Genomic DNA, 24,830 nt, shown 5'->3' on the forward strand with positions numbered 1-24,830 from the left:
CCTTGGGCGCTCAGACAACACAGTAACAAGCGCTAGAATATTCAAGAAGAAGACAACAGTTTATCATATTTGTACAACGACTGGAAATTTCAACTCCATTATTGTATCTACTACTCTCCGGGGTTTCATTTTTGGCTCATTTTTCCCGGAAAATTCGTATCGTCGTGTCGATAGATGATTGTTCACTTCCTCAAATGACTGCAGGCTCACAAAGTTGGTTCTCTTCCGAGAAAGCAAGTCATGGCTTCCTAGCACATATGCAACCATGTTTAGCTACAATTTAGCTGCTGTAATCAAAGTATTATGCAAACATGCACGATGCATTTGAACATGCAGTTATCCTTGAGAAGTTGCCGTTGCAAATAGAGTGCATCGCTACATTTGGTAAGAGGTTTTTTTAGGAAAGCATTTACGAAATAAGCTTAGATTTTAGGCTTAAATGTAAGCTTAGTTCTTTTTATATTTTTAAAAGTTTTAAAGCATTGAGACTTTCTTATAATGTATAATGGTTTTTTAAAAACTGAGCCATTATTATGTACAGCGTGATACACATTAAGTAACTTTATTTCAGTAAGCTAAGGTACACTGAACCAAGTCCCTCCATCCTTCCCCCCTCCCCCCGGGCATTTGTCAGGCATTTCAATTCTTTTTTTAGAAAAATTGTTGCAAGCCCAGGAGGGGGTGGGGGGGGGTACTCCCTATAATGGCCTATACGAGGAGGCTCGTTCTGAAAGGGGTACGTTTTTCAGACTTCAGGTATATAAAAGGTTAGGGTTTTCACAAGGTATATGAAAGGGAAGGGAAATCAGTCATTTAGGTATGATGTGACTGGCAACCGAATAAATGATACTTGTTTTTTGACTAACATCTCTTCTGGTAATCGGTGATGTTCTCCCATAACATTGTGAACACATTAACTTCATTCCAAGAGTTTAGGAAAGGGATGCAGTGTTCTTTAGTAGGTACAAGAAAGGAGAACCTTTTTTCAATGAAAGGTATACAAAAAGGGTACCTCTCCTGTCAAACTGATATCCAAAACGGTAAGGGGTTTGATCTCAGGGCGGAGCCTTCCCATACAAAACTTAGTAGAGTGCCCCCGCAGGGTTGCAAGTACCTCACCGTGAGACTAGAACATTTCTGTAAATGTGTATATTTATCAAGAAATTATTATGATCGATCTCCGTTCTAAAGGTACTATTACAGAATGCGATGGTTTCTTACACCGTCAGAATGTTATTTTCCAGGTGACAATCTCCTTGTTGGAACAAGGCAGGGACACCTGTTGCTGTACAGTGTTAAGGATGGCACAGGTGATATAGAATTCTGGTGTGTTAGCAAAAGCAAAAATATCACATGACTTGAATTTAAGGTGCATGTAATAGACCGTTTTCACGTGACGTCATAAAATTCCAAAACCCAAAACTAAAGAGCCACGAAAATTTTTATCCTCATAAGGCATAAGGGGATCTAAACTTACATCTGGTTACAACTTTTCAGCTCAATAACGTGCTTTGTTTGGAAACCAGCACTGTTTGAAGTTCAGAGTTATGGCTGTGCGTGACATACCACTCTGATTGCGTTTGTGGAAAAATATACACTTATCTAATGATTTTTAGCCTTTTTAGGAGTTAAAGTGTTAGGAAAAGTGCTTATGTAAATGTTTGTCGGTTCAGTTCAGATAATCAGTTGCCTAGATAGCCAAAGTAAGTTCCAGATGTTTGCACTATTTTCCGCCTACCATGTTGGTGGAGCACAGAGTTCCACCAACATGGCGGCTCTATACTGGGCTCTGCAAATTTGCACAAAACATTTCGATGGATATCTGAAGTTTGGGAAAATGCAGAGACCCAAAACTTGGAGAAGTGTCTTCTTTACCTGTCTCCTGTAATATCGAAATTTCTTGACTTCATCCACTGAATAGTTTTCAATTTATTTTTTGGTTGCGTCACAGTGAAAACCATCTATACAGTTGAATCTCCACTAATGGCCACCAGTTGCAGTTACAACATACCGGTGGCCTCTACAACGGCCATTCTTTTTGGTCCCTGCAGACAGTCAATATAACCATTTCTTATTTTAACCTCTCTATAACGGCCACCTTTTCACAATGGCAAAGGTTACTAAAATGTGCCCCGATTGCCAAAATAACCACTCAACAACGGCCAGTTAACCAGCGACTGACAAACAGTGTGTACAAAACCCAGTTTATTGTAAAAGGTCACCAAACTTGATCTGTACCATGCTTTGCTGGTCTCTGTTTCTGTTTAGTTTTTGTTTGATTGATATCTTTTGATTGTGCTACGTATAGTTGATATGCTAAAATAAGCCTCTTTTAAGAAATGAAATGTTGCACCCCCCCCAAAAAACAGGTGTCATGTTACACCCCTTCCTCTCCATATTGGTCGCCTCTCTACATCGGCCACATTCCTCTGTTCCCAAGGTGGCTGTTGTGGAGAGGTTTGACTGCATGCTGTTTGAAAAAGTCTATGCTTGTAACATGTTTTATTAGATAGTACTTCTGTTAACCCTTGAGTTTTTTTTATTTTGTTATTAACAGGAGATAACAGGTTTGAGGTGGAACTACGTAGCTCAAACAAGCTATTCTCAAAGAAGCCTATTCTTCAGGTAAGAAGTTTAAACAAACTTGGCCTTATTTGTTTGTGATGTGATCATGCTTTTAGCCAGATGGGTGTCCAGGCATCCTGTGGATTGCCACTTTCTAAAGAAAATTGGTTTATTTTTCATATGTTGCCTTATAAATTACTCATTTGAGCAGGCCCCGTAGCACATTTTGGATGACACACTTTTCAAATTCTGTCTAAAAGCCTGCATGTGGTAATACCTCTATTGTGACATGAGTAGACTGAATTGGAACACGTAGTTCTAGAAGAAGGCCCTAGGCACCATGTTTGTGGAAGAATTGTGGTCTGAGACACCTTAAATTTAAATTTCAGTTTGGTACTTTTTCTACCTTTTCCAAGTGGGTATGTGAGTCAAGATATAGCTGTATGCAAATTGAGATCTGTCCCAGTACGTGTATCATTGATAACAGTTATGTACAAAACTCTATCTGGACATTTTTATCTTCATGATACTTATCATGTATGAATAAATGCCTTAGTTAATACAGTGTGTACTCTCTGTGAAGAAAAGTGCTTTTCAGTTGGAGTGTTCAATAATTATTTATACAGTCTTTTCATGTTCTTACAGTTAGCAGTTGTGGAACAACTGAACTTGCTGATAAGTTTGTCAGGTAAATAAGAAAATCAATAAAAAATATTATTAAGTAATAATTGACTTTGTTTTTAATGAAAATTCATTAAATAAGTTGCTTGGCTATACCATTTAGAGACCATTGTAATTTTGGTTAACTATACATGTACTTGTTGTTGCATGGGTATAATTACTTATCAACTTCTCAATTCTCTGGACAATGTCTGAGTGTCCAACTTAATTTTTTTGTCTTAACTTTTTTGTTGCCAGATAATGTGATTAGTGTACATAATTTGGAGACGTTTGCTCTCAAATTTATTCTGCATAAAACCAAGGGAGCCACAGTTTTTGCTGTAGATATCAAGGTTTGTGCTAAAGCCAACTTATCCACCCAACAGATCTTGCCCCAGTTTTAATACAGGATGAATTATCTATTACTACTTAACTTCATAGCCTCCACATCCCCCAACCCTTTCAAACGTTCTGTCAGGTCGTCCCAACAGTTTGCCAGTACATTTTTCTACACCTGTGTGAGGAGAGGTACCATGAAGTTGCAATGTCTTCCCCAATATCAGAACAAAATGAACCTGGCCAGGGCTTCAACTCTAGCCTGCTATCAGGCGTTCTTTTTCTATGACAGGAAGGAATAGCTCTTCCACCACTGCCAAAAATAATCCGGCACGTAATCCTTATTGGTGTTAACCTGATTGCAGGTTTTTTGCGCAAAGCCCTTGATCTGGAGTCTTGTTTACTGATGATTATGCCACCAGATTTTTCACTTGCTAAAGAGAAGTTTCAAAACATTTTCTTTGGGAAGAAGGCATGCCATTGATATTATTGCATGATGATATAACATTGATAATGATAATGTTGCATTTTGTAATGTATTTGATATATTTTTTCAATAGGAGAGAAAACAGACATCAGTATTTGGTAAGTTTCAAGATTTATTTCAACCGACTTCACCTTTCAGTTTTTTTTATTCCTTTCATTAGATTCATTTTTTTTCTAATTGAAACTGTGCATAACCCTTATTAGCATTAAAAAAGGCCACTGATCTTGGCATCTCAACTTTTAATGATAGATTCAGAATTAATGTTAATTTAACTTCCTTTAATACATGTGCATGTAACAACTGAGTGTCCTCTATGTAGAGATTGTTTGACTATCTTATAATTTGTTCTCATAGATCCGTCACCACCTCTTGAACTGAAGTTATGTGTGGCAGTGAAGAGGAAACTACAAGTAAGTGTATAACACACTGTTAAATTTTGTAGTGTAGTCCATCGATTGGTTAATTGACGATTAATCAATCAGGCAATCATGCAGACACTCAGTCAGTCAGTCAGTCTCGGCAATCCAATTTTTCAACTTGTCTTAATTCATCTGTCTGTCTGTCAGTCAGTCAATGATCAATCTGTCTCTTTAACATTGTTGCTATTTTATTTCTTAGTTGTATAATTGGAGAAATGGAGAATTTCAAGAGCTGGAGGATCTTCTGGTACCAGATGTAGCTAGATCAGTGGTGTGGTCAAAGGAGTCCCTGTGTGTTGGCTTTAAGAGAGAGTACTCTCTTATAAAGGTGTGTCACTCTTGCCACAGTGAGAGAAACATGTCTTGCTAAAACACACAATCTAGTAGCCATGTGCAAGGCTCAAAACCAGATCTTGTCTTCCCAGTCGAAAATATACTACACTAGGAACTAGACCTCCATGTCTTAAATTAATAAGCATTCTGTACTGTTTTAGACCAGTACAGGTGCTGCGACTGAGTTGTTTTCAACCGGACGGCACTTGGAACCTACAATTGCTACTTTGCCAAGTGGCGAGCTCATCCTTTGCCGTGATGACATCAGCATTATAACTGACAGTGAGGGAAAGAAGACACAGAAACAGACCTTAACTTGGACAGACACGCCTACAGAACTGGGTAAATAGCAGCCAAAACTGTGTATAATTAAGTAATAGCATCATCATAAGAGGTATTAAAGGATACAAGAGATGGGTAGAAACATGAGTAATAATATTTTTTATTGGCAAGTGATATTGACACATAAAACTTGGATTTTTGACTTGATTCCTCACCCTGATAAACCAATGTGTAATTCAAATTTGTCCCTTATCTGTTGCAGATTATGTTGAACCATACGTCATTGGTCTTCTTCCTCGTTATGTTGAGATCCGAACCATCAGTCCCCGTGCGCTTATTCAAAGCATTGAACTGCCCAAACCTAGATTCATCACCCAAGGAAAACACATGTACGTGGCATCGACGAGCTACGTGTGGAGACTGATTCCCGTGTCAATACCCATGCAAATCCAGCAGCTTCTGCACGACAAACAGTTTAGTCTTGCACTGATGTTAGCAGTAAGTCATCAGATGTTTTCTGAGCTATAAACATGTGGCTAAATATCATTTAGGCAAGGTTAAACTCGAGCTAATGCAGCCAGCTAGCATGCCCATCCAGCTAATATCATTTAGGCAAGTTAAATATGAGCTTATGCAGCCAGTGGTTTCCCTGTTTGGGAGTACGTGACCTGTGAGGCGGCCTTCAGGGGTTTTGCAGGGGTTTATGGTTCATTGCATAATTGTTGTATTGTATTCAGCTGATTGTTGCGGATCAGTTGCACTGCTTTGCTCGCGAATCATTGCAGATTCTTGCACCCTCTCCTCCCTCCCGTTTTGTTCTTGGTCAGGGTAAGTATTCTTCAGGTGAGTAGTTTCCACTGAATTTCTTTCAGTGTGATGGTGCAGGTTAGCGGACACTCATTGGGTGGTTCCTGCTTTCCAGGTTTGCCATGGATACCTCCTAGTGGCTTATGGCTTTGGCACCCCGCTGACCTTTAAGGCACCAGTTCCCAACCTCATCTATTTGTGATGAGTTTAAATTGATGTTAATGTCAAAATACAAAATGTAAAATTTTACATAGAGTTAGTGTGAGAGGTTAGTGGAGGCATGGTGACGTACATGTAATTGTAAGCATGTTTGACTCTGGATCAACCATTCCTTTTTCAAGGCCTGGCCAAGGTCTTTGCATTGTGTTTATTGGATAGACACTTAACTCTCACAGTGCCTCTCTCACCCAGTTACATTTATAAATTTAGAGCCCTGGAAGTATATTGTTGTCTGTTTTATTATTAGGACATGGTGGTGGAACCTGAGCAGGAGAAAGCAAAACGCAAAGAGCATATACAGAATCTGTTTGCATTTGATATGTTTTGTCAGAAGAGATTTGATGATTCATTGCAGCTGTTTGCACAGCTTGAGACAGGTCAGTAAAGTTTTTCCACTTCTACACCAGCATTTGTTGCATGCAGGGCTGTCAATGAGATTTGAAGTAGCCGGAGATATTAATTTGAAAGTAGATGGCTATGGGGGCTGGAGACCCCCCACAGGCAAGGGGTCTGGGGGCCGCTGAGGCTCCCAGCAGAGTACAGGGGCAGAGCCCCGTTGGGGGTCCAGGAGGTGAAGCCCCCGGAAGAAAAATGAATTTAACGTTTTGACATTGCCAAAAATTGCCTTTCCTCAGAGAAATTCTAACCAGTCTCACTTTTTGAAAAGAACAGTATTAATGATTAGTCAGTTGTTTTATATATTTATTCTCAGTAATTTTTGAAGTAGATGGCTGATAAAAAATAGTAGAGTCTCGCAAATGCCATTTCCAGAGTTTTCAAGAGGTATTTCCCACCAGAAAGACAATCACAATCGACAGCAAAAACCTTTTATTAAGTCTACATTTGCAGTAAGCTCTTCCTGTGCCTGCTAGGGTTACAGAAGCCCAAATATTAAGCCTTTTCCTGTGAAAGATCAGTGCTTTTTATTGTGCTATACAAAATTCTTCTAAATTTTACATCCATGGATGAAACCTTAGTGTGTGACCATTCAAATGAAAGCTATTGAGCAGTACTTTCATGTGGTACTGTTTATTATGCTGTACAAGGTGGTTCTAACTTTTAAGTCTGTGGATGAAACCCTAGTGTGTGACCATTCAAATGAAAGCTATTGAGCAGTTCTTTCATGTGGTACTGTTTATTATGCTGTACAAGGTAGTTCTAACCTCTGTGTCTGTGGATGAAACCCTAGTGTGTGACCATTCAAATGAAAACTGTTGAGCAGTACTTTCATGTGGTACTGTTTATTATGCTGTACAAGGTGGTTCTAACTTTTAAGTCTGTGGATGAAACCCTAGTGTGTGACCATTCAAATGAAAGCCGTATTGAGCAGTTCTTTCATGTGGTGCTGTTTATTATGCTGTACAAGGTGGTTCTAACTTTTAAGTCTGTGGATGAAACACTAGTGTGTGACAATTCAAATGAAAGCTGTTGAGCAGTACTTTCATGTGGTACTGTTTATTATGCTGTACAAGGTGGTTCTAACTTTTAAGTCTGTAGATGAAACCCTAGTGTGTGACTAGTGTGTTGAGCAATACATGTACTTTCATGTGGTACTAACTGTGGCCCATAACAGCACCCATTGCCATTATTGCTGTCTTCACTTTTCAAGTATGATGTTTGAATGTGATTGGTATATTGCAGATCCAGCACAAGTGATTGGTCTATTTCCTGAACTTCTTCCAAGTGAATTTCGAAAGCAACTTGAGTACCCTGCTCCACCCCCTCAGTTAACAGCTGGGGAGTTGGAGAAAGGCTGTTTAGCTCTGGTGGAATATCTGACTCAGGTAATGTAAATAATTTCATGTATCTTTTTTTGGGAGCAGGGTTGCAGAGCTTGAAAAAAGTGCCATCTGGTCATCCAGAACAAGTAGATTCTCCTTCTGGGCAGCTACATGTAACTTTTCATTATCACTTGCCCAATGGGCAAGGGATCAGGCAAGTTGTCTGCCAACTAAATCATTGAAAGAGCAAACAAAGATTTGCCCAAGGCAAGCAATATTTGAGAGATACTTGTTCTAAGGGCGAACTGGAATTCAATTTTTTTTTCGAGCTCTGGGTCTTCCACTGTTCTTTTTGTTTAGTTTTTAACTCATCTGATCTATCTTCTAATACTGTCAGAATGCTACTTTCTCACCAGAAAAGAAATGAGCTTATGAATTTAAGCACTGACAAAACAGATGGTATCCAGAAAGGAAGGAGTAAAACCGAGTCTATAGAAGAATATAGTAAAGGTAAGGTTCAGACTGAAAGCCTGGGAGAATTGAAAGAAAAATTCTCCATTCATAAATGTGTTGCAAACAAAAGCCATTACTAATGAAATTTCATTTGCGTATCATATTTCTTTTCTTTTTTGCAAACTTCCAGCTGATATAAAGGCTCAGAAAAATATCATGCACAGAAGGCAGATCATCGACACCACATTACTAAAATGCTACTTACAGGTCGGTACAGTCACCTTGTGTTAAATCATAGAGGGTATATGAAGAGTGTTTTGAAGCGGTAGGGCTTCAGGGCTCTTTCCGTCCATCTCCATACTGTGGTTGACCTTTTCTGAGTGATTATCTCTTGTGAGGGACCACACGTGAAATATGTCAAATCTTATTATGTTGCTTAATTGCTGGAAATGGCACTGGTAAGTGAACAATTTGTGGGATGTTCCTGCCATGGCTTGTCAGAAGAGGTTGTATGGTACAAAACGCATACACCAGGGGTCACTTTTGGACCTGAAAAAGTGTCCACATGGGAGACCTTGGACCACACCTTATTGTCTGCTTACGGGTGTCCCTGAAGTAGAGTCTTGACAGGCCTAGCTTACAGAAAGGAAGGAAGAAACTACAGAGGCTGAGTTAATCCCCCGTATAAGTCTCATTCCTAAGGTGATGCCTCTGAAGTTAATTTTAAATCACTCCTGGATTTTGAAATCCTACAAGTGTCTAGAAATGTCCAATCCTGTGATTCATATTTTGTTCACTTAGACAGCCCAGCCTCTGCTAAAATATCCATGCGACCTTTGTGGTAAAATTGTCAGCTGAAGAACTGGGCACCATGTCTAAAAATAACTTGAGAAGGATTATTTCAGGAAGAAGACCTATTTGGTGGATTAACTCTTTTACTGTTCATACTCTCCTGTGCCAGGTTGTTCAAAGATGGATTAAGCTAACCCAGGATTAGTGAGAACTTTGATTTCAGTTTTGTAACTCTTTGGTGAGGTTTTCTGTTTAAATTTCTTTGTCCTTCAGTTTTTAGCTTGAGTAATTTCAAACTACACAAAGCATAAGAAGTGAAAATCATTTTTATACAAGAAAACTTGATAAATACTAAGGTAAAATTTTAATCCTGGGTTAGCATTAAGTGGTTTTCAAGCAACCCGGCTCTGGTTACAGAAGTTTCCACTGTAGTTTAATGGCAACTTGTGTAAAGACTCCTCAGCTTGTGTTGTTTGTTGTTTTGCAGACAAATGATGCTCTTGTTGCACCATTGTTAAGATTAAAAGAGAACAACTGTCATGTTGAAGAGTGTGAAAGGGTTCTAATGAAAAACAAGAAATACAATGAACTGGTGATTCTGTACCAGACCAAAGGTCTTCACAAGAAAGGTGTGATCAGCATTCATTTTCTCCTTATGTTATTGGTAGATTGTCAAGTAGACAGGTGTTGAGAATAAAGAAAATTGCTAAGAATATGGCCTATCTCCTGCAGTGGGAGAATGCAGAAGTAGTGAGCAGAGGTTCGACTGTTGTTGTGAGAACTCAGAATTTTTTCCCGAGTGTCTTGTGCCTTCAGCTGATAAATATCCATCAGGTCACCATAGAGGGACTAGCAGGGCTTTGCCCTTCGCCTTTGCTTGTGCCACAGTGTACGAGAGCCTGCTTGCAGACCAGTGAAAACAAGGTAGCTAAGAGGTTGTACATCTGTTTTTTTTTTTATTATATGGCTAGCTCTTTGAGCGGGCAAGATAAATCAAATCCTGCACTGTGATTGGCTGCCCAAGCAGGCAAGATGGCGCTGTCTTAACCACTATGGACTACTCAGTGTGTCCCGCAAGAAAATTTCCTGAAAGCCATATAAATCCTTTATTAACCAAGCTTGTTTGGTCAAGATGGCTGGATATTGGCCTCGTTCTTCTTTTTTTTTTTTGCAAGTTTATGGACCTCGACTCCGTCTCGGTCTGTAAACATGCAAAAACAAGAACTTAGCGCAATATTCAGCCATCTTGACCTCATGCTTCGTCAATAACACATATTTATGTCATAACTCATCTTGTTTTGATTTTTCTTTGATTAGCATTGGATCTCTTGTTAAGACAAGCTCAGAAATCCAGCGGTTTGCTAAAAGGCCACCAGAGAACAGTTCAATATCTTCAGCATTTAGGTAATGTGAGAAGGAAATAATTAATACTATTCTAATTTGATAAAATGCAAATTCATGTATACAGCATGTGTATATATGTTATCCCTCCTGCGTTCAAAATGTGGCTACCTTTTTGAAGTTTACAGTATGGTATGGTTACATTTTAAGCTCTCCTTGTTCTTTATTGCTATCAAAGAGTATAATTGACTTTTATTTCTCTCCATTGGTTTATTTCAGGTCACGAACAGTTAAAACTAATTTTTGATTTTTCCGTGTGGGTGTTAAAAGCTCATCCTGATGATGGCTTAAAGGTAAAACTTGCCATTTGATTCTAATTTGGACTTGTTTCTTGATTTGCAGGAGAAACTAAGCAGAGAAAACTAACTTAGGTCTACAATAATAGTTTGGTTTTGTGGAGCATTACTCAACAAATGATAGGAAACTATAATGCCCTTTGCATTCAGAAGTGTTTTGTTTCCCTTCCTAGATATTTACAGAAGACTTGCCAGAAGTTGAAGGATTGCCTCGGGATAAAGTCCTGGCCCACATAGAGCAGTGTGCTAAGCAGTTAACCATCAGATACTTGGTGAGTAGATAGAGCCAGTACTAGCCTGCCAGCAGGCGCGCATGTGCTGCGGAACGAGTGGCGAAGCCGACAAGCGAAGCGAGCCTGCAGGGGACCTGGCACGAAAGACTGATAGCCTCCTATTTTCCGTTCCGGGCCGCTACCTGGCTCATTTTCAAGGGGTCCCTCGGGGTTAAGTGGAATGAATGACACTTCATACTAACTTTGAAGTAGTCAATGCTTTCTTCCTACCATGTGAATGTGAAGATGTCTTTTTGTATTTAGGAACATATAATCTTCATCTGGAATGAATCAAAGCCTGAATTTCACAACAAGCTTATCAACAGTTACCGTGAAAGAGTGCAAGTTTTGATGAAGGAATATTTAGACTCGTTACCTGAAGGTTTGTATTTATTCTTAGTTTTTTTTTTCTTTTTTTTTTTTTTTGTTTGCGCTTGTTCCTGCAAAATAGCAGAGGTATTGTCACAATCTTTATCTAGACAAGAACCCAAATTCTCCCAAAGCGAATCATAGGAATTGTATAAAACAGCAAGGAAAATTTTGATTTTGATTGGTTGTTAGGTGACGAGCCATTTCCTCCCGGAAGTGAACCTGGTGAACTGGGCGAGTTAAGAGGAAGATTACTGTTCCTGTTGGAGACTTCTAAATATTATCAAGCACAGCATCTGCTGACACACTTTCCAGAGTGTAAGTCATGTATCTTTTACGTCTTTGTGTTTAATTTAAGCTCATTTTTATGTAAAAACTAACAGAACAAAACAAAAGAATAATAAAAAACCCGAGCATTTTTCGTCTAGACAGAGGACACACCAGACAAGGCAGTTCCCGCCAAAATTGACGCGGCCGTCCAACGTTAGCGCGTTTACCGTTCCCGTTAAAACTATCGTTACCGAATGTAAATAGAAGTTCAGAGCCTGAATTGGTGTGAAATTTTCAGTTTTTGAATCATTGTCTGAACTCTTAGCAATGTACGCAGATTATGTAGGAGAATTTACTGATTGTTCCTCGTCAGATTTCTTTCTGTTACCGTACTATTTGTAACTTCTATCATTACAAACTTCGTGCACATTGGACTGTAAATTATTTCAAAGTTTAAGGCCTCGTCCACACTACACAGGAGGAATTTGAAAACGGAGGTTTCACTCTGAAGACGCATCAAATATTTTCCGTCCACACTACGCCGGAGGAATTTGAAGACGCAACAATCACCGGTCATTTTGGATTTGTGTTTGAGTAAAACTCGGACTGAAAAATCACATGATTCTCGTAACCTCATCGTTTTCGAAAAGCTTCGTTTTCAAAATGTTTTCTGTGCGCACTAAAACGCAAAACCGAGGTTTTCAAATTCCTCTGGTTTGAAGAGCGTTTCCGAAAAGCTCCGTTTTCGTGACAGACTAGTGTGGACGGAAGGCCTATCCGGAGAAATAAGGCTGCGTTTTCAAATTCCTTCGGCGTAATGTGGACGGGGGCTAAGGGAATGAAACTCATAGGTGACGTGAAGTCTTTGGTTTTATTTAGAAGCTGCGACTTATGATGGTATCCTTGTCTCTTGCAGCTTTCTATCATGAACGAGCCCTTTTGCTGGGGAGAGTAGGAAGGCACGAGGAAGCTCTCGCCATTTATATCCATGTTCTTCACGACGCCAAACTTGCAGAAGAGTAGGTGGACTGTTTTTTTATTCAGTATACTCCACAGGTAGCGCAACCTCACGGTACAACACGAACTCTCGACAACTCTCCGGTTTATAGTCGGATTCCGTCGTAATTATGTTAGACAGTAGCATAAAAAGCAACCCTTAGTTTAGGTTTTGAATATAAGAGCTTGCGTAATTTTGTTCATTTCAGTAGTATTCAAACACATGTTTTTGGAACACTGGGACAGAGAGAAAACCTCTTTGAACGCTAAGGTTTTTGCCTTAATTAAAGAATATAGTTGAAGCTTCCTTAACGGCCAGGACCGATCGATAGATTTTACTCTTATTAAAATATCTGATCATGAAAGGGCTAGTTTTGCTTCAGACTGATCGTTGTAGAGGCGTTCAATTACCCCTTACTTTTAAGAGTTGATTTTTGGGTTTGCAAACAAGATTGGGTTGTGATAAGTTAATAAAGATGGTGAATTTTAAGCTCGGTAATGAAATGTGAAGGTGAATTAATCAACATGACACGAGCATGGGACAAAGAAAAATTCCGAGTCCCCGACAGGAATCCTAGCAGTATGCAGGACACCTGTCATATATGAACTCAGTTAAATGGCCTTGCCCTCCATGAGTTCTCGTAGCTCAGTGGATAGAGCGTTCGCCCGGTGTTCGGGAGGTCATGGGTTCGATTCCTGTCGGAGACTTAGAATTTTTCTTTGTCCCACGCTCGTGTCATGTTGATTAATTCACCTTCACAAGACTGGGTTGGTTATCTTTTAATGTGAACTGTAACAATCTCATTGTGCAGGTATTGTCAACGAAACTATAGTGAAGGAAGGGAGGGAAGCAAAGATGTAAGTACAATGTGAAGGTACATGCTATAGCATAGCTTGGGTAGAATCCTGTGCTTTCCTTCTGGCTTTCAAAACAGTCATTTATATCCCTTCATAGTTGAACTGTACAAGCACAGTTGTGTCAAGTACGTGTAGAAGTTTGTTTATCCAACTCTTCGTTGATGTCTCATTTAGTACCTCGGTTGGCTTATTGTTGTTACGAGTTCATTTGTTGGGAATAGGCGATTTACGTGATGGCGTCGTTTGACTACAAATACCGGAATCCTTCACTTTGTCTGTTTCTTATCCTAATTAGGGCAATTGTTACGAAAACCTCTCTAGGACTTCAAAATTTAAATAATAAGGAAAAAACGAAAGGAGTTCTGGTAGTTGTAGTCAAATTACGATATCGTGCAAACCTGTTATTGGACGCTAAATAGAAGAGAAGCTTGATAGAGGTGGGTAGAGACTGCCGGTTTAGGGAGGGGTGGGGGAATGGAGGGTTGGGCTTCTGATTAATTACCTCCACGTCCCAGTTTTCTGGTTATGTTGAAAATACAACTGTTTGGTATTCACTGCAATATCCCGTGCGGCGAAGAGGGTAGATAGATATATCTTTACGCTTGCAAGGGGCAGGGATGTAATAAGAAGGGAGGGGGCGTGAAGGAGGCGTCATCAAACCCCAAACATTTGCAAGCAAAGCGTCAAACGGACCTTGGATCATGCATTGTAGTTGCCTTGACAACTATAACGTTTGAATGACAGGTGTACGTATCCCTACTGCGCATGTACCTGGAGCCAACGGAGGTAGGCGGCAAGGAGAACATGAAGCCGAACATTGCGGTGGCACTCAACGTACTTCAAGAGCATCGACAGAAGATCAGTACTGCTAAGGTAAGTAGAGCAGTTCATTATGGAATGTGGAACATAACGTAACATTGCGTGACATGACGTGATACAACATGACTGGCACACAGCGAAAACTGTCGAGGCTGACAACAATTCGTGCTTTCTGCCGGGACAATATAACATTCTTTTAAACAAACGCTAATTTTACACTTTTAGCATTCTCACATTCTTTCACACGTATTCTAATTAATATATGCTATTCGCTTGTTATGTCCAAAATTCTTAGGTCTATTTCATCATTTCATTTTTGTCCGTCGAAGACAGCAGACTGGCTGTTGAAAGCTCACAATTTTAAACAATTTTACCAGAGAACGTTTTTTACCTCTTTTACAATGAATCCTGGTATCGGATCTTCAATATTTTTACGAACACGTCCGTTGATCTTTTGCTCCCTTTGCGCCCTTCATCTTTGACGCTCGGCGAAAAATCCCAGCGAGCGCCTGGGCTCGAGGAAGTCGAAAATACACAAACAGTTTATAATCTTGTACTTATTATTGGGTCTGTGTCTTGTTTTTAAGGCCCTTGAATTGCTGCCTTCTTCAATTGAAGTGCGAGAGGTTTACACATTTTTGCTCAACGTTCTGGAAGATAAGGAAAAGAAAAGGAAAAATTGTCAAGTGCTGAAGAGTCTTTTGTTCGCGGAGCATTTACAGGTAGGGACAATACAGACAAATCTCTGCTCTCCCCCTAGAAAGGCAAACGGCTTTTAATCTGACGCTTCTCTTTCTGAGATACCTCACTTAAACGCAAACCTTTTGTTTAAAAGTGGATACCCCATTAAGTGTACTTCTTTCTTAGTTGGACATTTTACAATAACTTGGCAAATTCTCGCGCGCTCATTGGTTAATTGTCATTGTCAATTTAACAAATTGACGTCAGTTTTTCATGCGTCTGTCCTGACAATGACTTATTGACAATGAAAATTAGCCAATGAGCGCGCGAGAGTTTCTGCAGTTATCGTCAAAAAGTGGACAGACACATGAATTTAAAATTTATGCGATGCGTCAACGAGCGAGAGCCTCGGGGATCCACAGCTACTTAGACAATGTTATGACCAAATTCATGATCAATTACAGGACAGACACATGAAAAACTGACGTCAATTTGTTAATTTTTCAAGTTCATCGTTTGTAATCCGTGCTAATCTTCTCCACCCTTAACCATCCTTGTTCCTTTATGGTTTATTATTATCTCGTTGGTATTCTTCTATCTTATTAAACTGCTATTTTCAGGTTTCCTTCAATTTAAAGGTGTTTTTTGTACGAGGCCAAAATAACTCAAAATACCGTGACTGAGTTCCTTTAAGCAGATGCCTCTCTTTAAAGAACCCCACCCTTTAGCAGACTTGTGGTTACTTTAACACTCTGTGCTAACAAGACTATTTGACTGACAGGTTCAAGAACAGCGTATGCATTATCAAGGCCATAAAATCATTTTGACTGATGAGAGAGCGTGCCGAGAGTGTCATAAGAAGATTGGAAACAGGTCAGTTTTTTTCAGACCTAAGAGGTACCAATTCTAAAACAACATATTACCTCACGTCACATTTTTTCCGGCTCAATACCCTAAAAAATACCGCAGAAGCTCCTGCTGTGGAGCTTTTTAGGCTGAACACCCTCAGAGGCACCAAAACCGGCATTTTTAACCCCTAAAAGGTACGACGAGCACCCCCGTCCCTGTGACATGGGAGTCCTCCCCCCCAGTATTTATGGAGTTTTCCATTGAAAGAACATTTCGAGAACTTTAGAAAAGGGGGGGGGGGGGGGGGCGGGGCAATAGCACGAAAACTCTCCGGGAAAGTTGTCGGAAATATTTGGCAAATGGGAAATTCGCATTAAGAAGTTTTCAAAAATTTGGGTATACCTCGTGGTTGTGTCTTCTTTTGCTGAAATTCCAGAAAATTCTCTTCAATTCGCTGCTGGAAAGTTCCGAAAGTTCAGCGCAGTTGTTCGCGCTCATAATCCATCCAGTTCTTTCCTAATCTTATTACCTCCAAGGAAGAGAAAATACGGTCTATACCGATACGCATTTACTTATTAGCTTTATTTGTGTCTTTTTTTTCTCTAGTGCCTTTGCATACTACCCGACCGGGGAAATACTCCACTACTACTGCTGCAAAAACCTTACTTCTCCCCCTAGCAGTGAACACACCACCCCCCGGCACAGCCCCACCCCTGAGGATAATCTGCTACAGAGATACTGACCGGGAGTGACGCACTTGAACAGCCACGTGCGCGACATGCTTCGCTGAATTTCACCGGATGTGATGGCACGTGTCATTTACTCGCGTTGTTTATGCCGCGCGCTTATCGCGTGATGAGTTGTCAAGAGTCACGTGCGCACGTTAGTCATGCTGCGTGCGTTTCACATGTTACCTTACCAAGTTATTTAGTCTCCCAAATCGAAAATTATTATGATTTTCTTGCCGCTCTAAGGTGTTGAGGATTCTAAAGACCCTTAATAGAAAGAAGATTGGGCGTTACTTTAGGATCATCCGTTAAAGTGTGCAAAAAATTACAGGTCTGTACGGCTGTTGTCCGGGAAATTAGAGATATTTTTCGTATATAAACTAAAAACAAGTGTACTAAAGAAGTGTAACATGTAGAATATTGAAACATTCATAATCAAAGAAAAATTGATATAAGCCATGACATGATGCTCTCCTTCGTGACTGTCACGCAACGCTTCTGGAGGGTACAAGAGTTGTGTGACGCCCGAAGTAACGGCTGTATGGGGTCCATATTTCATCAAATCCTTGTCACATTTGTCGAGGATAGTTAGGGAATTTAAATTAAATATATATCAACGTGTTCGAGAAGAGTTAAAATCTTTGCTGTTAAACCACGCTTGTAAACCCTTGTCTCCAAATATTCAGTTCTTGCCGTAGAACTCTTGATTATCTTTAACCTCTCAACCTCGTCCCAAGGTCATTCCGCCGTTCAAGATGGCGAAAACATCAAAATGGTTGCCATAATCGTCTGAGAGCACCTGGAGACGAGCTAAGCAACCGCCTACAGGTTTTCGTCGACAAAATGTGGCTTCTGAGCTCAAAGTTCTGTTTGTAGTTGAGATCAAGGCTTGTTTCTTCAAGATTTCCACTAGTTAGATGTACGGACTATTATGGAATTAAGCTGATACGTTGTGTTTTGTAATATTACATTGAAGAGGTGAGAGGCGCTTTTTGCCTGTGCTACGAAATGAGTCTTATTTCAAAACAATCGTTGACTTGCATGTACCTTTTCGGTGCCTACTGGCCTGATGAGACATAATGTTGATGTACAAGCTCATTCTGTAATAAGAATTACACACAAAAACACGAACTCAAGTTTACGTGAGGTAAGAAATGTTTATTCACAGAATAAAAGAAATCGCGGAAGGAACAACTCGTCGGTAAATCCTCGTGAAATGTCCGAAGGCTTTCCGATTATCCTTAATACAAAATCGGAAGCCAGCCGAAAGTTGTCGTGTCAGATTGTCGTCCTCAGAAAACGTAACATTGTTAAGTAACCTTTTTGAAGCAGAAATACTGCGGACTCGGACGTTATGGACAAGCAGGAATCCTTGTTTCCCCGGGTGGAAAAGTGCAACCCATGCGTTGGATAATTTGCGTAACGACCAATAGATAATTTCCTGTAATACAACAGTACTTAAAGTTCGCATCTACTTAATAAGCAAATACTTTCATTCTCATATTCTACTATTATTTGACTAATGCCTTTTCACCAAAAAGCGCATTTACTAAAGTGTTAACAGCACAAAATGCACAATGTTAAGCAGGGAACAGCGCCCTAAGTGAGTACATTGAAATTTTTCATCGCTTAAAAAGCATGCGTACAGTATTAACATTTGCCATCCTAACTAGCTGAACAATCCACTGGATCTCTAATTTAAGATTGAATTAAATGTCGTAACAGCTTTCTACAGCAAGTTCGGAAAAGACCAGGTCAAGAGGTTTTAGCGATAGTTAACTACTATACAGACTTTTCATATCAATGTAAAAATTTTCATATCAATGAAAAGTTGATTCCTTCACCCAAAATGACCTAAACAGAAGGAAGAGTCTTTCAGTCTTGCCCAATAATGCTTCCAATGTGTGCCACGCTTTGTAATGCTTTATTTTTACACTTCTTTCTCTTCGAACGAAATAGGTTTGCGGAATCATCCCAAAAAGCTTTACCTAGCCTCCTTGAAGAAAAAACACCCACCACAACTTAAGTTATTGCTAATACCGGCTGCTAATGTTAAATTACTGCTCTTAATCGTCAAAAACGTATTACTCAAATGTTCTGTTAATGTTTAAGCTAGGCAAAAACGAAGCAAACGCATTATTATTTACGAATGGTACGAAAACCCACTTAAAATTCGTTAGCGACCGATTCAAAGCACACCAAGGTCTGGACAATGAAATATCACCGTTTACATACGACTTTCTTTATGCGAAACAACGAAACACAATGAACCAAAGTGAGTGGGGTCTCCTGGTGGTGTTCAATATGGTCCCGGGTACCTTCCCCAAAATGGCGGCAGCGGAGGATAGAAGGGTAGATTACTCCAAGGCGAGGCTGGTGGGCATGCGTACTTTGAAGGAAGTTCAGATCTAAGTACAAGAGGTGTGTCAGCATAAGTTGGTGGGCGGTGCTCATAGTCGGGCTGGTAACCATGGTAACCGTGATGCATAGTGTAAGCGAGGCTGTTAAGGAAGGAGAGTTTGGCTCTCCGTTCAGTGTCCTCTGATCGCTTTCTCTTTTGTTTCATTCGTCTGTTTTGGAACCAAGTCTTCACCTGTGTTGTCGGAAATCAGAACGTAAAATGTTATCCCGTTTCCCAAAAACCCCTACTAGGGCCTCAAAGTTTTAATTTCAGTTTCACGATTCACGTTTGGAATCATTCTGTGTCAAAAGTCGCGTGAACAACTCTTTGACATCTATCCGTTAGTTTACTAAAGCTCTTAGCCAATCAAAAGTAAACAACCGCACGTCAAGCTTTTCAGGCTTTTCAGCCTATCAGAGAAGCAAAACAAACGGCCCATGTAAAAGTTTTACATGTTTGTGTTGGTTTTCCACGCTCTTTCAGCCAATCAAAAAATGAACATCAGTACGAACAACTTTTGACTGGTTTTCTGCCTTCTCCGTCAATTAAAAGAACAACTCTCTGACATTCTTTAATTTGGAATCCCTTAGCCAATCAAAGGACGCGCTTCATCTAGAATTCAATTAATCCTTCCCCGGCTCAACAAGAAAAAATTCAACCTTCTGGCGACCTCTAGCGTAGACTGATCCATGTAGTTTCAATGATTGACTTTTTTAAATTCGTTTTTCTAGCGAAAGAAGAATGAAATGCTGCCTACATAAGCCTAGAAATGGGCATGAACTGAAAAGTTTGCTCACCTGTGTTTCTGTCATTTGTAACTCCTCTGCAAGTCTTTGTCTGTCTCTGGAGCCGAGATATTTCTGTCGCTCAAACACTCGCTCTAATTGTAAAACCTGCTCCACCGAGAATGACGAACGGCTCTTGCTGGATCGTGACTGAGAGGGACCTTGGCCAGCCACATCTAGACAATGAAAAACACAAAAGAGTTCAGTCTGAGAATTTAACGCAAAACAGTGAGCGATTTGCGCACGACAATGTCACGCGTGTTCACCCAAGAGTCTCGCGCGCGAGTTAAGACTTTTGACAGTATGGTCGCTTTCTAAGCAGTTTTATCATAAAGAGTAAACTTTGGTTATTTTAAGAAGTAAAAGTTTCTTTTATATGAACAATCAGATGACAGTTGTCAAAAGTTGTTGCAGTTTCTTGTCAAACTTCTAAATTTGCTGCTGTTTCTAACTCGATCCCAAACTGTATTACTAAATTTTGATAGGTGCATTTTGGAAACATTATAGGACCGAAGTCTCATGACACAGTTATTTATCTTTTGAAGTTACAAATGTAGCCGCTAGACAGAGAAGTATAACAAGTGGAAAGGTACTGTTGAATGTTATGGTAAGATTGGAAGGACAAGGTACAAAGCATGCTTCAAATAATCGATTCAAGGATGGTTCTCCCCGAGCCTTGCGAACGAAACTCTCGTGCAACATTCAGCTTGTTAACCTCACACTTTACATATTTGCGAAATATCACAACCTCTATTGATTTTTCTGTTCGTCATTTTTAAATGTCAGGAAAACTAATTCATTCAAACGAGCTCGAGGAAATCAAGGAAAGAAGGAGTAAAACGTGACCGGTTAGTCAGTCCGAAACGAATTTACAAACAATTAGCTATAGATAAATTTGAAGTTAAATAAACTGACAGGTGAACGTGAAAATAAAGACCAAGGCCGAAAAACAACTGAAGAAACCACCCACTAGAAATGAAGTAAAATCGACAACGAAAAGTACAATTAAAAAAAAACATACCTTTGACATCAGCTTGATACATTCCATGTGGAGAGTTTTGCTCAGCAACAGGTCTTTGAGGGGAATAGCTTGAATCGGGGGAAGGCTGGCAGTTTTCTTTCGTCTCACGCTCTGGCGTTTTCACGGTCAGTAATGCATCTTCACAGCCCATGTAACTTTCTTTCTTCCAAAGATAACAATTTTCCATTTCGCTCATGTTCTTAGCCCTTGCTCGATGCCTGCTGTTCGACGCAATGATGGAAAATGATTTCCACTCAGACCAGCCTGTTGTTTTCTCTTATTTGCCGTTTTGAATTTACCGCGCTTTTATTTGTTTGCTTTTAAAAGCCCGCCGCACTGAAAAACATTATTCAAAGACAACGTTTTAAAAGCCCGACTATTGTTTCGAATCGGTTTTTGCAAAGAACAATTCAGTTTGTTGATTGTTTGCGTTGTGGCGATCGGTTGTTTACGATAACTTTTCATCTATACCGCTTTGAACATCGGAGATCACAAAGATTTCGACCGAGTGTTTCTTTTTTTTAGCAAGTTAAGTTCTTGTCAAAATCACGGTATTTTTTTTCTTTTCCACGAAAAATCGAAAAATAAACCTGTCGCAAGAGCAAACTACCACGCACTTAAAAATAAAAAAAATCCTTATATTGTAAACAGGACACACTTTGTTTAAATTTACTGATCAAGGAACAAGCTAGCACCATATATCAGATGTTTTTCGCACGCTTAAGTTATAAAAAGGATCCAATTCCGAAGAATACAGAGCGGCTAAATTGTCGCAGACAGTCACCTCTCGAATATAACAGCAGAGGCGAGCAAAAAGTTCTGCAACCTCCATAATGTTATAAACTCTTCCAGTGACATATAACCGATACATAAAAGATACAACATCAAAACTCTTCTCATCACCGATACCTACTTTTCGTTAGTTTAAAACGAAGGTACAATCCAAAAAACAGCAAAGAGCAGTTTTTGGAGAGGGTTAAAAAGACTGTGTTTTATTGGGGCAAACGACCATAAGCGCGTGTCTCGTATTTCCTGCTCTTGTACCGCGCTCCGCGTCCTACCTGGCTAAAATACCTGCATTTTCTGCAGGGCTACAAGCTGAGGGATTTGCCTGTGTTTTTCTGCTGAAAAAAAGAGCAATGAAGGCTTAAGTTGTGTTTACACACTTGTTTTACTTGCACAACATTGCGCGCGACAGTTTCAACGTGAGTCCATCATCGCCGGGACTATAGCTTTTTATCTAAACCAAACGCAAACATGATGATCTGTTTCGCTTCACTTTTCAAAGTAAAATCTCAAAACTGTAACGTTTTAATCCTCTTAGGCACTCATCCAGGCTAGTATCTCAATTTTTGTCACGTATTTGAAAACATCGCATCTTGTAGCTTGGCTCAGTAGCGTGAATTTCGCGCGCGAAATTTTACAACGTGCGGCCAAATCGCGCGATAAAGCGCTAGGGTTACATGAATACTGCGTCCGATGTTGCAACCTGTTTGGGCCTTGAACACAAATAGGAGTTTTTAGAGAAGTTAAGAATGACTTTTAATTTACGGCAAAATGCGAACGGCAAAAAAATTAAACTTCTGCCGTTTCTTTAGCCTGCGTACCTTGGCGGTTTAAGCAATTTTTTAAGCAATTTGAGCGCGAGCGTACAAAGCCGCGAAGGTGTTGTCTCTCTCCTAACCTCCCTCCTTGTTGTCTCTCTCCTAGGCACCGCGCGGCTTCGCCGCTCCTTAACGCGGCCGCTTTTTTAGCGCGCTCAAGTTGCTTAAAAACCGCCCAAGCTACTCAGGTTACCGTTCCTTTTTAACCATTTGTAGGCCACCAGTTAGTAAGAACATTTGTATTTCCCATGAAAAGATTTTTTTTTGTTTGTTTGCTTTGTGATGACCATAAACGTCATTTAAAAACTTCTAATCGATAGACCATCAAAGTCTTGAGATAGGGGGCTACGTAAATACCCCCAAAAATATTGCTCAGCAAATTAAAAACAGGGTAAATGTTCGTGCAAATTAAGCCACAAAGAAAAAAAACATATATGGAACAAGTCCAACAAAATTTGTGCAATCCCAAATTGGGAAAAATTCTTGCTCAGGAAAATTGCGCTAACCTCCTGTCTGGTTCACAAATATTGTCCAACCCTTAGCGAACAAACAAGGAGATGTATGAGTATTCAGATTGTAAACTGTATTTGTTTACCTATCGCCGCGAGAATTCGGGAAGTGAGAAATCAATTTTCTATGTAAGAGTTTCATGTCCTGCAGGTAATGTCAAAAAATAAAAATAAACAACTCTACATTGCTTGTGTAAACGTCTACCCAAAGTTACATGACCGAAGGCTATCAGGGGTTTGAGCGTGTTTGGCAAATATTCGAGGTTTTAATGCCACAAACGCACTATACTAACTCAAAACATGTATACATATATCCACTGCTTTTAACTTCCTTTAGACTGATTACAATGGGTTAAGATGAATATAATATTTTAATCCAAATTGGCAAATTTAAAACGGTGAAAATTAATCTAGCAGACGTCATTTTCTTTGTATTACTTAAATGCGAATAAGGTTGTATTTTTAGTGCATTCAACAGTTTAAAACGCTTTTGACACTTAAGAAATGAAAAGCTAGAATTTTATGCTTTTTATTTTGAAATGACATTCTCGCTTTAATTTTTCGCCAGAGGACTTTAAGATTGTCTTTAAAAAAAAATTAAAATTATAATAGATTTTCTGTTGACAGCTGATTTCATAATATTATAAGTATTGTATTAATTTCCATAATCTTAGTTAAGTCTGTGACGCGGCAAGCGAAAGATCTTCTCTCAGTGCTCACCGGGTAAGTTTCTACCACAAGTTGTTTACGCCCAGTTTTGCTCCCGCGACACACCACTCATAGCTTTCCTTAAAAAATCCAGGTAGCGTTTTATTTATATCGAATGCCAAGCTATGAACACATTGCTGAGTTTCTTATGTTGTGGTTTGACGTCTAGAAGTGCCAGGTATATAAATGTCGACAAGCAATGCTGGCTAAATTAACGACATCATCGTGTGCCATATACCTACTTCAAGAAAACTACTCTAGTTTGGTTTTTCTGTTCTCTGGAAGATTTTTCTTCACTGAAACGGTCGTATAAAAAAAAATTTACGCTAACAAATTTCCTTATGTCACACCCGTGTACTGCCAATAAGTTGGTCTATTAAAATGCCATTGATTTTCCAAAGCTAACACTTTCACTACAGCACTCAGCGCAAAAAGTCGATGACGTCGTATCTCAGATAACAAAATGACTGTTTCACTTTGCTATGATGTGGTGTGCTTAGATAAGTTTATTTATCAATTGCCATTCAGGGGAATGTGTACTGATTTACAACAGACTCCAGACGATATTGTTTTATTTGCAATATCACTGTAAGTTTTTATTTCAAATCCCGCGAGAGACCATCGCTTTATTTTTTCGAAGAGTAGTGAGTGCAAGTGAACGTCTCAAAAATATTATTATCATGTTAAGCAATGAAATCGATAATAAATATTCATGTCATTAAAAATTTATGCTGGTAAACCCGCTTAGAGTTGTATGTCGCAAGCGAGACTTTCTGTTTAATGCATATCGCATCAAATACATTGTCGTTTACAAGACTGACAACTTTATAATCAAGTTAGTATAACTTGTATTAAGGACGGTCAAACCAAAAATATTGAGACCATTAGAAAAAGTCAAAACATTCCACGCATATAAATTGTAAATTATAAGAAATAAAACCGAATGTATTTTTTTGGCAATAAAATAAACCACACCCTACAGAGAGTTACGAGTTCAAAGATGTTCGAGAATACCAATATTAGTCGATAAAAATGTCTTTTGCTCTTAAATGTCTTATGATTTTTGTCTAATTACATTCTATAGCATCATTAGAACAAACAGTTTTCAATTTATGTAGAGCTAGTTATGCGCATTTTTATATTTCAGTTTTTTTTTAATTTTCTTGAAAAGTGACACCTACACAAATGG

General features: G+C 39.4%; 3 protein-coding genes across 3 annotated transcripts in view; 2 read left to right on the forward strand and 1 right to left on the reverse strand.

Moving 5' to 3' along the window:
- Positions 1 to 8: 8 nt before the first annotated feature.
- On the forward strand, positions 9 to 17,234 carry LOC110069080 (vam6/Vps39-like protein). The gene is made up of 26 exons (XM_089287870.1): positions 9 to 384; positions 1,245 to 1,310; positions 2,558 to 2,625; positions 3,211 to 3,253; positions 3,484 to 3,578; positions 4,122 to 4,146; positions 4,403 to 4,458; positions 4,667 to 4,795; positions 4,962 to 5,142; positions 5,345 to 5,580; positions 6,356 to 6,485; positions 7,750 to 7,892; positions 8,246 to 8,339; positions 8,473 to 8,549; positions 9,562 to 9,703; positions 10,392 to 10,478; positions 10,695 to 10,768; positions 10,945 to 11,043; positions 11,308 to 11,425; positions 11,605 to 11,730; positions 12,599 to 12,701; positions 13,491 to 13,536; positions 14,281 to 14,409; positions 14,943 to 15,077; positions 15,818 to 15,909; positions 16,492 to 17,234. Exons 1-26 carry the CDS (start codon positions 312 to 314, stop codon positions 16,625 to 16,627), a joined length of 2,703 nt encoding a protein of 900 aa, XP_089143996.1. The 5' UTR covers positions 9 to 311; the 3' UTR covers positions 16,628 to 17,234.
- Positions 17,235 to 18,482: 1,248 nt separating this feature from the next.
- Positions 18,483 to 21,016, reverse strand: LOC149113092 (homeobox protein vex1-like). Its single transcript, XM_089288486.1, has 4 exons — positions 20,821 to 21,016; positions 20,349 to 20,359; positions 19,812 to 20,006; positions 18,483 to 19,206 (listed from the first exon to the last, which is right to left on the reverse strand). The coding sequence occupies exons 1-4, from the start codon at positions 21,014 to 21,016 to the stop codon at positions 18,913 to 18,915; spliced, it is 696 nt and encodes a 231-aa protein (XP_089144612.1). The 3' UTR covers positions 18,483 to 18,912.
- Positions 21,017 to 23,621: 2,605 nt separating this feature from the next.
- Positions 23,622 to 24,830, forward strand: part of LOC110069014 (5-hydroxytryptamine receptor 4-like) — a 31,154-nt gene continuing 29,945 nt past the window's right edge. The window contains exon 1 of the mRNA XM_089287875.1: positions 23,622 to 23,656. The gene's annotated coding sequence lies outside the window, so the exon portion shown is untranslated. The remainder of the gene's footprint in view (positions 23,657 to 24,830) is intronic.

Source organism: Orbicella faveolata, unplaced genomic scaffold (assembly GCF_042242905.1).
Source record: "Orbicella faveolata isolate gen_17 unplaced genomic scaffold, um_ofav_v1 contig_15, whole genome shotgun sequence".
Taxonomy (NCBI): domain Eukaryota; kingdom Metazoa; phylum Cnidaria; class Anthozoa; order Scleractinia; family Merulinidae; genus Orbicella; species Orbicella faveolata.